The following is a 15,863-nucleotide window of genomic DNA, read 5'->3' as shown; positions in this document are numbered from 1 at the left end:
CTGACCCTATTAATCCCTTTGCTAGATGAAAGATACAAAGGATTTATTTTATATAAACTATTAAAAGGTATATTTTAAATATTCTATCCATTGGCTGGTTATACAATTTGGGAAGTGGATATCCTAGTGCCTTCTACAATGTGACAGCCTTTCATGGAAAGGCTTGCATTAATTGCTGCATTCATAGATTGGTAGCGTAATAATCTTAGAGGGAAATAACGGCTGTGTACCGGGAAAGCCTCCATAGCGACCCATTGACGCCCCGTGATGGCAACATGAAATGACAGTGTTGATGGGTTCATGGAAAGGCTCATCCCCATGTTAACGTGCATCAACTGGTGCTACCAGAGATTGATAGCGTTAGGTAAATAGTTATTATTATTATTTATTATTATAGCGCCATTTATTCCATGGCGCTTTACATGTGAGGAGGAGTACACATAATACATACAAGTACAGTAATCTTAAACAATACAAGTCATGACTGGTACAGGATGAGAGAGGACCCTGCCTGCGAGGGCTCACAATCTACAACGGGATGGGTGAGGATACAGTAGGCGAGGATAGAGCTGGTCGTGCAGCGGTTTGGTGGATCGGTGGTTACTGCAAGTTGTAGGCTTGTCGGAAGAGGTAGGTCTTCAAGTTCTTTTTGAAGGTTTCCATGGTAGGCGATAGTCTGATATGTTGTGGTAAAGAGTTCCAGAGTAGAGGGGATGCGCGGGAGAAATCTTGTATGCGATTGTGGGAAGAGGAGATAAGAGGGGAGTACAGAAGGAGATCTTGTGAGGATCGGAGGTTTCGTGCAGGTAAGTACCAGGAGACTAGGTCACAGATGTACGGAGGACTCAGGTTGTGGATGGCTTTGTATGTCATGGTTAGGGTTTTGAACTGGAGTCTTTGGGTAATGTGGAGCCAGTGCAGGGATTGACAGAGGGGAGAGGCCGGGGAATAGCAGGGGGACAGGTGGATTAGTCAGGCAGCAGAGTTAAGAATAGATTGGAGGGGTGCGAGAGTGTTAGAGGGGAGGCCACAGAGCAGGAGGTTGCAGTAGTCAAGGCGGGAGATGATGAGGGCATGGACTAGGGTTTTTGCAGATTCTTGGTTGAGGAATGTACGGATCCGTGAAATATTTTTGAGTTGAAGTCGGCAGGAAGCAGAAAGGGCTTGGATATGTGGTTTGAAAGAGAGATCAGCAACTGCAGATCTCAAGGTTATTAGAAGCAGATAATAGCTTTTTGCTATCAGAGATGAAAGCTAAGTTCCTGAACTCATATGAAAGATGAGTGACTCAATATTAGAGATGAGTGAATTTGTTTGGATTCCGAATACGATCAGATTCCAATTTTGTTTTTGCAATATTCGTCAAACACTGCTGAACGCCATTAGAGTCAATGGGAGCAGAAATTTCCGAATATGTTCATAACCGAACATAAGACATATATTCGGCACGAATAGTGTTCGAATATGGCTCAAATATGACAAAACAAGATCAAATTTGCTCATCTCTACTCAACATATGATGAAATAGAACTTCACATGTTGGGAAGAGGTTAATGCAAATGCAGCCTTAAAGTCAAAGTTTATTCAACATATAAACGGATGAAAACCATTAGTAACCAGCAGCCTGTTTAATAATACGCTGTTTTTTGCACTTTGTATGCTTTTTTATGGAAAAATGGTCCAAAAATTATCCCTTTTTAGAGCTAGATGATGACCAAACCATTCACATGGAGTATGTATAAACAAAGCTATGGGTTTTTGACTAGTGGACCAAAAATGATCTCTTTTGTTGAGTAGCAACAGGTTTGTTGCTTAGTAAGTGAAGAAGCATTCTTTTTTTGGGAGGGATCAGCAACAGGTTTGAACAAGAAGTGCAAAATAAACATTAATAAAATCATATTTGACTAATTCAAAATGTGTACAAAAATATAGGAGCAAATTTTGTGTGGCAGAGTTAGCTTTTTTCTGTCAACAATATTGGTGGCTTGCTTCTGAATAAAGAATGAAAAAAGAGTAATTGAAATGAGGCAGCTGCACTATAATCTGTGATCAATCACTGTCAGCTCTTCTCTCTGTTTCTCCATTGAATCTTTATATTTTTCTCTTTTCTTAATGGACCACTAATCTTAATCAGTACTGCTATTGTGTTATATACTATCTGGACAAATTTTTCACTGTTTTAAGGCTTTCTTTCCTATTTTTAATGTTAAGCTGTGATGTCCTTTCACTATGCTGATTAATCCGAAAATGCCCGATGCATGCCTTGCCTCTGCTTTCATCTCCTGACTCTAAATTGGCTGTAACTTGTGATGTGATAATTGCAAACCCTTATGTGGAAATGCGTCTTGCCACTTCCAAGGTAATATGAGTCTTCACTGCTAAAATGTCGACAACAAATCGCTAATTGTTCAAATTTGTTGGGTCAGCTAACCAAATTGATTCACTCGTTTCTACGATTTTGTTATAAAAACATCCCAAAAGAACAAAACATTTCTATTGGAAAAATGGTATAATTATGAAATATCAATATGTTAGCATGCATTACCAAATTCTTGTTTTTTAGGTAAATCTTCTATTGCCGAGATTAAACAAAACCTTCAGAGTCTGTTTTCTTGCTGGGACAATGAAAATGACTATAACTACAAGTCAAAGGCTAGGTATGCGGCTGGTGGGTCAGACTATGGACACAGAAGTTGCAAAGAAATCAAGAGCGTTTATACGTATGCTGAAGGTGAGCTATATCTCTCATAATGTCCATTAAAGCTTTATAATTTTTCAGACTTTCTGTGTTTAAATTTATTGCTTAGGCACATATCCATACATACTGTATGTATGTTCGTAAGTGAATATTCAAAATTAATTTCATATTGTATGGCTCATTTTCCATTTAGATGGAATATATAGTTTGACCACAGAAGATGGCGTAATGTATCAGACCTACTGTGACATGACAACCAATGGTGGAGGATGGACATTGGTGGCTAGCATCCATGAAAATAACATCAATGGTAAATGTACACAGGGAGATCGCTGGTCCAGCCAATCAGGAAGCAACGCCAACAATCCAACGGGAGATGACAACTGGGCTAACTATGCCACATTTGGTTTACCTGATGGAGCTACCAGTGATGATTATAAGGTACTTGATATGAAAAAAACATGGAAATATAAGGCTGCATACACACAGCAGAGCCTCATCCCTCACATATCAGACACACGCAGCTCACACCGCTCACATATCAGACTCACACAGTCCATACACACCATTCACATATCAGACATATACAGCTCACACCGCTCACATATCAGACACATAGAGCTCACACCGCTCACATATTACACACAGGCAGCACACAAACATCGGTCACATATCAGACATAAAGGACTTATATTTAAATCATCAGCAGATTGGATATTCATTGGCATGTAAAAGTTGGGCACCCCTGGTCAAAATTACTGTGATTGTGAACGGTTAAGCAAGTTGAAGTTCAAATGATCTCTAAGAGGCCTAAAGTTAAAGATGACACATTTCCTTTGCATTTTAGGCAAAAAATATATATATTTTCATTTTTTACATTTTAAAAATTACAAAAAGGAAAATGGTCCAATGCAATAGTTTGGGCCCCTTGAAGACTTGTGTGCTCAGATTACTTTGTCCAAGGTTTCAGACATTAATTAGCCTGTTGGGTCATGGCTTTTTCACTATCTTTGTTAGGAAAGGCTAGGTGATGCAAATTTCCCCGGTTTTGTAAAAACCCAGCCTCCTCTAACTTTTTGCCAAAAAACAGCAGCCATGGGTTCTTTTAAGAAGCGCCTAGCACTCTGAAAATGAAAATGGTGGAGGCCCACAAAGAAGGAGAAGGCTATAAGATAGCAAAGCGTTTTCAAGTTGCCCTTTCCTCAGTTTGAAATCTAATTAAGAAATGACAGTTAAGGCCTCTTTCACACATCAGGTTTTCGCCGTCAGGCACGATCCGGCACTTTTGACAAAAACCGGATCCGGCGAAATGCAATGCCGGATCCGGTTTCCCCTCCATTGACTTGCATTTGCGCCGGATCGCGCCGGATGGCCATGCGTTTCATCCGGTTTTCGCCGGATCCGGCAATGTGTTGCAATCTGGCGTCTGGAAAAAACGGCTACTGTAACATTTTTTGTCTCCGGCGAAAAAGCCGGAGACGCCGGATCCGGCGCGTCCGGCTTTTTCACACAATGAAAGTCTATGAGCGCCGCAATGCGCCGGATCCGTTTTTTTGGGTCTGAGCATGCTCAGTAGCTCTGCCCGCAGCAACACATATATAAAAGCATGACAGTGGGACCCTCAGCCACACCCAACATGCCACCCAAGACAGCAACCAGGCGCAGGAGAAGGCAGGAGACCACTACAGCACCATCAGCACCACCACCACCCCAAATGGAGCAGCAAAGGGAACATGCTGAACAACGGGAGGGGAGTCCAGCAGCAGATGAGAGACGGTAATTATCAAATCCCCCATTCCTCAAAACGAGGGCCATGGAATATCAAGATATTCATTGGCCCTTTGTTTCTCTTTTTTCAACAGCCGCCCAAGAGATGCAGCAGCAGCAGCAGCAGCACTGGCAGCATTGGCAGCAGCAACAGCAGCAGCACCACCCACAGCCATGGAGTCTGGCCAGCAACATGACAGCACATCTTCTTCTGGGAGCCCTCCCTCGCATCGTTAGCGTTTGACGGTAAGTTTTTATTTCCAAAATCCATCAAGAAGAAGGAAGGGGTGGACAGACACCTGGAGTGGGCTCACAATTGGTAAGTTTTTTGCATCAAACGCAGAAACACAACATCACACTACACACAACACATAGAAAACAATGCACCGCAGACCTCACACAGCAAACAAATGCCTACATCCAAACACATAATTTTTTTTCTTTTCTTCTCTTGTCTTCCCAATCTGGTGCTCGGCCAAGAGGTCCTCGCAGTGCCTTCCAGGGTCGTCGGCGACAGCAACGCGGCGGTCACCAGCGTGTAAGTATAATATTTAAGTTAAATTTTGGTACACTTTTTATTTCATGTCTTAAAGTGTGGTGACTAATTTTGCTATTTTTCTATTTTACTTTAACAGCCTTCACAGCGTGCTCCCGACTCAGACGGTGAGGATGGAGGAATTGATGTGGACCACCTCATCGATCTCGTCAGAGAAAGGGAGCCGCTATGGAATATGGCTGACCGCCGCCATGCTGACCTGATTGTTACCCGACGACTCTGGGAGGAAATCTGTTCGCTCCTTGTGGGCCGCTGGGAGGACCTCGATGCTCGGGCCCAGATTAAAGAGCGTAAGTATATACAGTACCGGTTGCTTGATGTAAACCAGTGTTTCCCGAACTCCAGTCCTCGTGGTCCCCACGGATCATGTGTTCAGGATTTCTATTTACTATGGAAATCCTGAAAACATGACCCCTGGGGACCATGAGGACTGGAGTTTGGGAAACACTGATGTTGTATACTAACCACTTTGTCCTTTCTCGTTTCAGGGGACAGAATTGTGAAGCGGTGGCGGTCTGTGAGGGATCGTTTCAAGAAGGAGTTCAATAAAGAGATGCGGGCCCCGAGTGGATCTGGAGGACGCAGGAGCAAGTACAAGTACGCACAAGCCCTGTCGTTCCTCCGGGATACAATGGTCACCAGAAGTTAAATATTACACACCACATGTGAAAAAAAAATGTTTAGATGTAACAATTTTTTTTCAGCCAGGGCCATGCCATGTCACTATTTTAATTGTCTTTTTTCTCTTTATTCCACAGCACGGTGAGCAGCACTCGGGAACCTGCACGTTTGGACCCTTCTGAGGCGATCCCTGAGGAGACCGGCACCGAGGGACACTTCGACTGCCCCGGTACATCTGCACCTTCCCAGCCTTCCCACACATTTGACCCATCTGTCCCATCCACCAGCACAGGAGCATCGTGGCCGCCTACATTACATGAAGCTGCTGGTGAGGAGATCGCTTTCCCTTTACCCCACCGTTCTGCCCCTGCCACCTCTAGTACACCTGCGGGTACTGGGCGGCAGCGGCAGAGGGGTCAGGAAAAGACTTATGCGCCAGAGTTCTTGCATCTGAATGCATCTTTCCAGAACTGTCTAAAAGTCTTGTCAAAGCAAATCTCCGCAGGCTTTCAGCAGATCAACTCCAGCATTCTGGAGGTGAAGACACTTCTGCAAACCATGCATTCAGAAGCAAGATCTTCGACAAACCACACCTTTTTCAAGTCTGTTGTGGAGCGCATGGAAACGCTCTCTCCTACCCAGCAGATGCATGTAATGCATTCATGCCACGGTTCTCTCCAGCACGTTACCTCCCAACCTCCTCCTTCAACCCCAGTAGTTCCTCCACCTGCACCCCCTCCAGCCACTTTCCATCCTCCCCCTCCTATTAAATACCAGCCACCTCCCCAGTACCAGCAACCTCCCCAGTACCAGCAACCTCCCCAGTACCAGACATCTTCCCACTTCCAGCAACCTGCCCCGTACCAAACTCCTTCCCCGTACCAAACTCCTTCCCCATACAACTTTCCATCAACATCATCTGCTCCTACAGTCCCTGCCCAACCCTCCACTCCACCGCCCACCACCTCTTCTGCCTCCCACATGTCCACCCATTCTGTAGCTTTTTCCACACCTTCACCTCTAACTGTTCCTTCCCCACCACGATCCAGTGTCGAAGTGTCCCGCAGCCCCTCCAGCAGTATTTCCACCCCACACTACACCGATTTGTAATGTGTGTTTTGTAATAAAAATGCCCATTTGGTTTAAAACCTTTATTAAAAAAAGTTTTTTTAACTTTAAAAACATTTTACAAAAAAAAAAATATTTTAAATAAAAGTTAAATTAACGTTTTACAATAGTTGTCTGTCATTTCTTTCTGCGGCGAAATATGTTTAAAAAAAAGGTTAAATACAGGGTATTTCAAAGGTGAAATGGTATTCAAAACCAGGTATATAACTGTGGGTAAATTTTAGCTTTTTGCCACAGTTGTGTTCCTGGTTGTGTTTGAAGCAAAGTATTTCACCTAAAAAGTTGTGTTTATTGTTGGTGATTTCCTAACAATGTACACAACTTTTGTTAAAAGGTGAAATACTTTGCATAAAACACAACCAGGTACACACCTGTGGCCTAAAGGTAAAAATATTAAGACCATGACAAGATAGCCAACTTTGGTTGGCAAAGGTATATACTGTTGGTACAGAAGGTACACAAGTTTGGTTAAGGGCACAAATCTTTCACACTCTGTCATCCTGCCAGTGTACTCTGCCTTGAGGTGACATAAAGTATAGTGCAAAATTGTCCCTCATTACTGAAACCGTCACAGAACTTCTAGTGGTAATGTCATGGTAATCTTGCAAGGTGGTTTCTTCAGAGGTGTCCTCAATGGAAATGGGTTCCTTGCAGGTAACAAAATTGTGGAGTACCACGCAAGCTTTGATCACCTCGTCCACAGTTTCTGTCTTGAGGTTGATCGCAGTCAATAGGACCCGCCATTTGGCTGTCAGAATACCAAAGGTACATTCAACCATTCTTCTTGCTCTTGTGAGGCGGTAATTAAAAATGCATTTTGTTCTTGACAATCCTCTGCTACCGTACAGTTTCAAAAGGTGTTCTGACAGCTGGAAGGCTTCATCCCCTACACAGACAAATGGCATAGGTGGACCAGATGTTTGCAGCAGCGGTCTAGGGGATGGGAACTGGAAGGTGTTTCCATACAGTTTACGCCGCATGGCAGACAGTTTGAAAACTTGAGAGTCATTGGAGCGGCCATAGGCCCCAATATCAACAGCAATAAATTTGTATTCCGCGTCAGCGATGGCCATGAGGACAATTGAAAAATATTTCTTGTAATTGAAATATTCCGATCCCGATCCGGCTGGCTTTACAATGCGGATATGTTTCCCGTCCACAGCGCCCAAGCAGTTCGGAAACTGACATATCTGTTGAAACTTTTCTGAAATTTCTATCCACCTCTCTGTTGTGGGCTCTGGTAAAAACTCTTCAGCTAAGGAGTCCCACAGTGCACGGCATGTGTACTTCACTATTCCAGATATGGTGGAAATCCCGAGTCTGTACTGGAAATGCAGTGACGAAAGGGATTCTCCAGTTGCAAGAAATCTGTGGGGAATTAAAAAACAATCAATTAGTTTAAAATCACAGCATTACATACCAAAACTCAGCTATAACACTTGGAGATACAAACTACCACCAACAAGATTGCAGTGAAAGTGTGCTCTGATGCGAGCATATCCAATAAATGTGGCTTACCTTAAAGTCACCATCAGATGCTCTGCGGGTGAAACAGAGAAGCGGCAATAGGAGTCCGATTTTCTTATGAGGTGTGCAATGCGCTCCACCAAGTAATCAAAATTCTCCATTTTCATCCGAACATATCCAAAAAATTTATCCGGGTTTCGTCTAAGGTCCATGCAGAGTGTAGAATAGACCCCACGCGTCATTCTCTTGGCTGTGATGGGGTGGATCCACAAACGTCGTCTACGATGCCTGATGCGCTGCTGTCTCGCTCTCTCCTTCTCCAGAACAATCACCCTCAAACGATTCGCCTCCGCTGTAAAATTCGCCAAATTCTTCAAAATATTTCCAATCACAACATCCATCTTCGCCAGTAACTTGCTCTTCTCTCCAACCTGCACTTTCTCCTCTACAACCTGTCAAAGAAGGGCTGTAGGAACATGCTATATATAGTTTTTCAGTAGCCAATCCCGTTCGGAAGGCCACAAGGTGCGATTTTAAAAACCGGATCCGGCGTAATCCGTCGAAAAACGGATCGAAAACCGGATGAACCGGATGAGACGGATCCGGTTTTGGCTGTCAAGCGCAAGACGGATCCGTCAGAAAACCGGATCCGTCACATCCGGTTTTACAAAACATTCGCCGGATCCGGCGCTCCGGCACGACGCCGGAACGCGCCTGACGCCGAAAACCTGATGTGTGAAAGTAGCCTAACAGGAACAGTGGAGTTAAAGATATGGTCTGGAAGACCAAGAAAAATTTCAGTGAAAGCTATTCATAGGATTGCTAAAGAAGCAAATCAGAATCCCCACTTGACTACCAATGACTTTCAGAAAGATTTAGCACTCTGAAGTTGTGGTACATTGTTCTGCTGTTCAGAGACACCTGCACAAATATGGCCTACATGGAAGAGTCATAAAAAAACCTCACCTGCATCCTCAGCATAAAATTTAACAACAGAAATAGGTAAAAGAATATCTACACAAGCCTGATGCATTTTGGAAACAAGTTCTGTGGACCGATGAGGTTAAAATAGAACTCTTGGCCACAATAATCAAAAGTATGTGTGGAGATAAAAGGGCACAACATTTCAGGAAAAGAACATCTCACCAACCATTAACCATGGGCGTGGAACAATCATGCTTTGGGGGAACATTTCATGGGGTACAGGGAAAAATGGATTCAATGTAGAGTTGAGCGAAATGGGTCGGCCAATTTCAGAATCCGCCGACTTTGGCTAAAGTCGGGTTTTGCCGATCGAAACCCGACCATAGCGTGAGGTCGGCCATGAGGTCGCCGACTTGAGTGCCAAAGTCGCGTTTCCCACAATCCTTCCTGCACCTTTTCTCAGCCAATCATGAAGGACGCTTCGTGTGGCGTCACAGTGCCTATAAAAGGCGGTGATCGCCGACTGCCATCTTACTTCTGTCGACCTTAGCATAGGGAGAGGTTGCTGCTGCTCGTTCTGAATAGGGAGAGTGTTTAGGCAGGCAAAAGAAAAAAATTGCTTCTGCTGATAGCGAATGTCACTGTACAACACAACAGTTTGTGTGCAGTGACAGGGGAGGCTATATTTTTGTGCATCAGCTCTGTTGGTTATTAGGCTGCCTTATAAGGCTACCTGATAGCTGCACTGCTGTGTGCACACTGCTGTGCAAACTGCTTTTTTAAAAGCAAAAATCCTTTTATTCCTTTTTTTCTGCACAGTAGATACTGAGCGTAAATTTTTTCACGCACTGTATAGAGGTGTACACTCCTCACACACTACCGTGGTATCACGGACAAATACATGCTATATGTGTGTGATTCCGTAAAAAAATACACGGAGATTAACATTTTTCCATACATACACCGTATAGAGGTGTCCGATTCTCAAACAGTATCGGATATTTGGTGTTCTTATTACGGTCACATCTCCACAGAGACAGCGTGTGTGTGTGACACTCCATAAAAACATACACAGACATTTCCATTTCTCCATACATCGTATTGACTGCTGTCCGATTATCAAACAGTATCGGATATCTGGTGTTCTTATTACGGTCACATCTCCAAAGAGTCAGCGTGTGTGTGTGACACTCCATAAATACATATACGGACATTTCCATTTCTCCATACACCCTCATCCCCCAATCCTGGTATGCATGGTACTCCCTCATCCTTATCCTGGTATGTATGGTCCCCTCACCCCCTATCCTGGTATGCATGTTACCCCTCATCCCCCAGTCCTGGTATGCATGGTCCTCTCACCCCCCAATCCTGGTATGCATGGTACCCCCTCATCCCTATCCTGGTATGCATGGTACCCCTCATCCCCCAATCCTGGTATGCATGGTCCTCTCACCCGCCTATCATGGTGTGCATGGTCCCCTCACCCCCTATCCTGGTATGCATGGTACCCCTCATCCCCCAATCCTGGTATGCATGGTTCCCTCACCCCCCAATCCTGGTATGCATGGTACCCCTCATCCCCCAATCCTGGTATGCATGGTACCCCTCATCCCCCAATCCTGGTATGCATGGTCCCCTCTCCCCCTATCCTGGTATGTATGGTCCCTTCACCCCCGATCCTGGTATGCATGGTACCCCTCATCCCCCAATCCTGGTATGCATGGTCCTCTCACCCCCTATCCTGGTATGAATGGTCCCCTCACCCCCAATCCTGGTATGCATGGTACCCCTCATTCCCCAATCCTGGTATGCATGGTACCCCTCATCCCCCAATCCTGGTATGCATGGTCCCCTCACCCCCCTATCCTGGTATGCATGGTAACCCTCATCCCCCAATCCTGGTATGCATGGCCCCCTCACCACCCAATCCTGGTATGCATGGCCCCCTCACCCCCCAGTCCTGGTATGCATGGTCCTCTCACCCCCCTGTCCTGGTAGGCATGGTACCCCTCATCCCCCAATCCTGGCATGCATGGCCCCCTCACTCCCTAATCCTGGTATGCATGGCCCCCTCAGCCCCCAAATCCTGGTATGCATGGCCCCCTCACCTCCCTATCCTGGTATGCATGGTCCTCTCACCTCCCCTATCATGGTTTGCATGGTCCCTTCACTCACAAAAAAAAAAAACATTTATACTCACCTTTCTTTCCTGTGCTCCAGCGCTGTTCTGCTGGAGACCGGGGCAGGAGTGAGGCCGGAATCGCGCATGCCCATAGCGCTGTCCGGTGCCATATTGCTGAAGACACACTGCAAGTGTGTCTTCAGTAAAATGGCGCCGGATCGCGCATGCGCAGCGCAATTCCGGCCGCACTCCAGCCCCGGTTTCCGGGTGAAGAGAAGCGCCGTGGCAACGCTCCTCCCGGTCAGGTATGTATGTATGGCATCGGAGATGGCGGTATGCAGTGTGTACGGTACCGCCATCTCCGCGTCGCGCTTGTGCAGTCTATAAAGGCTTCGGACAGAGTGACGCTTACAGCGTTATATTAGAGATATCAATAATGCTTAACCAAATTCTGACCCTTTTTTTTTTTTACTTTGTCACAAAACAAAATAAATTTTGTTCATATAGACCAGGGGTACACAACCTGCTGTTTAGGGGCAACATGTAGTCCGAAATGCCATTTGGCTCGGCCCCCAACCAAATGGACAGAAAAATGCTTGATTGACAAGTTAACTACCGTATGTCATTGTCCCAGAAAGTTGGCGGGGAGCAGCGGAGCAGCAGGTCACAGAGGCAGGAGCCTGTGGCTGTGGCTAAAGCCTGTGCCGCTGCCAAAGAGAAATGAATGACAGCTGCAGCCACCGACTTCCAGAGACACTCTACTCACCTTCCTCCTGCGTGCCCTTGCAGCATCTAATTAGTTCCGGTGCCCTCGCAGCATCTTGTTGGTGCCGCCTTCCAGCAGCTCTTTCTATGCTGAGCGATCATGTGGCACCGCTCATTAAGGTAATGAATATGCACATGTCTCCACTCCCATATGCGTGGGGGGAATATTCATTACCTTAATGAGCGGTGCCATGTGATCGCTCAGCACAGGAAGAGCTGCTGGAAGCTGGCCCCAACAATATGCTGCGAGCGAGGGCGCTGGGACCAACGAGATGCTGTGAGGGCATGCTGGAGGACAGTGAGTAGGATTTTTTTTGTAAATAGGAAGCATGCATACGAGGATGGGAGGGGGGGAGCCATGCATACCAGGACAGCGACAGGGGTAGCCACACATACCAGGACAGTGACGGGGGAACCATGCATACCAGGCCAGGACGGGGGAACCATGCATACCAGGACATCGATGGGGGAGCCTCGCATACCAGGACAGGACGGGGGGAGCCACGCATACCAAGGCAACGATGGGGGGAGCCACGTATACCATGACAGGGATGAGGGGACAATGCATACCCAGCTTATACTCGAGTCAATAAGCTTACCCAGTTTTCCGTGGCAAAATTAGGTGCCTCGGCTTATACTTGGGTAAGCTTACACTCGAGTGTATACGGTATATATGAGCAGCCACATAGGAGAGCAGTGACAAGCAGCTGAACATCAGGGACTGGAAGTAATAACAGTGCCCTATGTAGACATCTCTGGAGGCCTCATACATCAGGAGAATGGGATCAATTAACCCCGGCACTCCAGAAATGAGTATGTGAATAAGGCCAGGGTCAGACAAGAGCTGATTCTATGTATGTATATGACACTTGGCTCAAACTCTGCCAGAGTTTTAGCTGTGTGTCAGTTTAATGTGATCCGATTCTCTGGCATGAGATAGTCGTATCACAGGTGCAGAGAAGATGGAGAACTTAACTTCTCCATCTTCTGCATTGTCTCCTTCCGCATATATCAGATTGCACTCGGATGTCACCTGAGTGCAGCCCAATATTTCACACATAAACTTGTATGGTTGCACATGATCCAAATTCCAGAACAACTTGCAGCATGCTGTGATTTTTTTTTTTCCGAATGCCAAATTGGCATGAGAATAAAATGCCAGATCTGCATTGCCCCATAGTATACCATTGGTCTCATTGCTATCCGATAAAGCTTTGAATATCATTCAGCCATGTTATACGCTCATGTGAGCAAGCCCTTAGATGGGTGGCTTCCATCTCTGTGCTCGCTTCACGGTAGTGTATGGGAGTTCTGAAACATTGAGCAGTAGGCAAAAAACCCATGATCTTTTGTAGAGAGCTGTGTGAATGCATGACCTGTCCATCTTTATGGCCTATGCAAACAGTTTTTTATGAGGATTTAGAAGCGGATTTTACTGCCAGCCCACATAAAAATGCTTTAAATACTCTGTGAATAAGCCCCAGGCCCACAACATCCATCTCGAGGTTGCCCCAGATCATATAGACAGAATCACACGGAAGGGTATTTTTGGCAATCCACTACCCTGAGTATTAGGCCCACACTGTCCCTAGCAGCTTCTTGTCCCAGGCCTGCTACTTCACTCACTGCTGTCCACACACTGACTGGCCCTGTCACTTCCTCGACCTGCTACCAACACTCAGTCTCCCCTCCCAAACTGGACCGGTCATTACAGTGAACCCTGTCTCAGCTAACTGCAGCTCCAGTGGGTATCATCCTTTCATATGAAGAAAATAGAAAGAAGTCCAGCTCCACGAAAAAATACGATTTTCAAATTTATTCCAATATGGATATAAAGCAATTCAGCTCCAGGACTGCATCAGCTCAAACAGGAGAGACATGAGCGACGCGTTTCGATCGCTACATGCGATCTTTATCTCTCCTGTTTGAGCTGATGCAGTCCTGGAGCTGAAACATTTTATGTCCATTTTGGAATAAATTTGAAAATCGTATTTTTTCGTGGAGCTGGATTTCTTTCTATTTTCTTCATTGGATTGGCCACTGCAGGATGGCGTTCCATGCTCCCTCTGGAAGTCAGTGAGCTGGCTTTATATCTTTATGTGATCATCCTTTCATAACATACATTAACATTAAATGCATTTAACCTTTGAAATGTCAGGGATCAAGCCCTCAGCCGCCACCACTGCTGCACACACCTTGTTTTGTTTTTCCTGAGTGTTTTGCCAAAGAGGTGCATATTTGCAAAATGCAGCATGTCACTTCTTTCTGTGTTTTTTCACCAATTTTTACCCATTGAAATCAATGGATAATGCAAAAAATGCTGCAGAAAACACAGGTATGAGGTATTGCTGCCTTTTTGGTGCCAAAACCTGATGAAGTTGAATCAGATTTTTTTTACGCACTAATCTTTATCAGCATGCACAAAAGACAAAAGTACCCTGACAAAAATTCAGCAAAAAGAACGCAGCAAAACCAAAGCAAAAAACACAGCAAAAACTAAGCAAAAAAACACAGCAAAAACTAAGCCAAACCTGCTTCTTGTAAGCAGCTGAAGCTTTACATAAAAAAACGCTGCAAAAATACAACTTGTGAACATAGCCTTAGATGCTGCATTTTTGATGTAGTGAAAATACACAATGTCAAAAGCTTACCAAAAACTCATCATGGTTAGGCCTCATTCATACATCCATTTTTAAACATGTACATGATAAAATGACGTTGGTGTCATCTGTGTATCCATCTTTACCATCAGTGTTGAACAACAGCATGGATTTTAATGGGTACATGTTGTATCTGTGAAAAAAACAATACAGCACAAGAAATATGGATGCGTGAATGAAGAGGTTAGAGGGCTGATTGTTGGTGGTAAGGTGACGGTAAGTTCCCAGATGAGAATTTGGTGAATTTTTGATGCCGCAGATTTTCTGCACTATTTCTGCATATTTTTACAAACGTTTTTTCTTGTTTTTTTTTGTCATATTTTAAATAAAGTTGCTTTTTCAATACTTCTTGGTATTTTCCTAGGACAAAACTTCATATGGGGGTTACATGCATTTTTTACTATTTTCTGCAGTGGAAATGCACATGTGTTTTTTACCTTTGGGTTTTCAGTATCAACTGCAATTGTATGAGGAAATTCTGCACGTAAAACCAGTGTACCCGCATGAGAGATTGACACAATATTGATTTGAAACACACACAAGTCAGTTTACCATGAGTAAAAAAAATCCCACAGAGGACACGAGATTTCTGTAATTCCCATCCACTGGATAAGTTAGATGCTGCATTTTTGATGCGGTGAAAATAGGCAACATCAAAATCTCATCGAGAGCTACGATTCATAGTTAGGGGCATTCAAGGTTAGTTTTAGTCAATTTTGAATTATGAAGAACAAATTTTACTAAAAATATTATTACATTTCAGAATTTTGTTTTAACTTCTTTACCCCCAAGGGTGGTTTGTACGTTAATGACCGGGTCAATTTTTACAATTCTGACCACTGTCCCTTTATGAGGTAATAACTCTGGAACGCTTCCATGGATCCCGGTGATTCTGAGAATGTTTTTTCATGACATATTGTACTTTATGATACTGGTAAAATTTCTTTGATAAGACTTGCGTTTATTTGTGAAACAAATGGAAATTTGGCAAAAAATTTTAAAATTTCACAATTTTCAAACTTTGAATTTTCATGCCCTCAAATCACAGAGATATGTCACACAAAATAATTACTAAATAACATTTCCCACATGTTTGCTTTACATCAGCACAATTTTGGAAGCAAAATTTTTTTGTTAGGAAGTTATAAGGGT

General features: G+C 44.4%; 1 protein-coding gene across 2 annotated transcripts in view; it reads left to right on the top strand.

The window, feature by feature from the left end:
* The window catches only part of LOC141098264 (intelectin-1-like), a 106,528-nt gene that overhangs the window by 70,746 nt on the left and 19,919 nt on the right, over positions 1-15,863 (top strand). For both annotated transcript variants that reach the window (XM_073585898.1, XM_073585899.1), the window contains 2 exons: positions 2,564-2,731; positions 2,892-3,139. In XM_073585898.1, the coding sequence (XP_073441999.1) occupies positions 2,564-2,731; positions 2,892-3,139 (416 nt within the window). The remainder of the gene's footprint in view (positions 1-2,563; positions 2,732-2,891; positions 3,140-15,863) is intronic.

This window comes from Dendrobates tinctorius, unplaced genomic scaffold (genome assembly GCF_039654945.1).
Source record: "Dendrobates tinctorius isolate UK_male_01 unplaced genomic scaffold, ASM3965494v1 ptg000089l, whole genome shotgun sequence".
Taxonomy (NCBI): Eukaryota; Metazoa; Chordata; class Amphibia; order Anura; family Dendrobatidae; genus Dendrobates; species Dendrobates tinctorius.
Note: the sequence above shows the minus strand (reverse complement) of the source record. Positions and strands in the feature narration are given on the sequence as shown.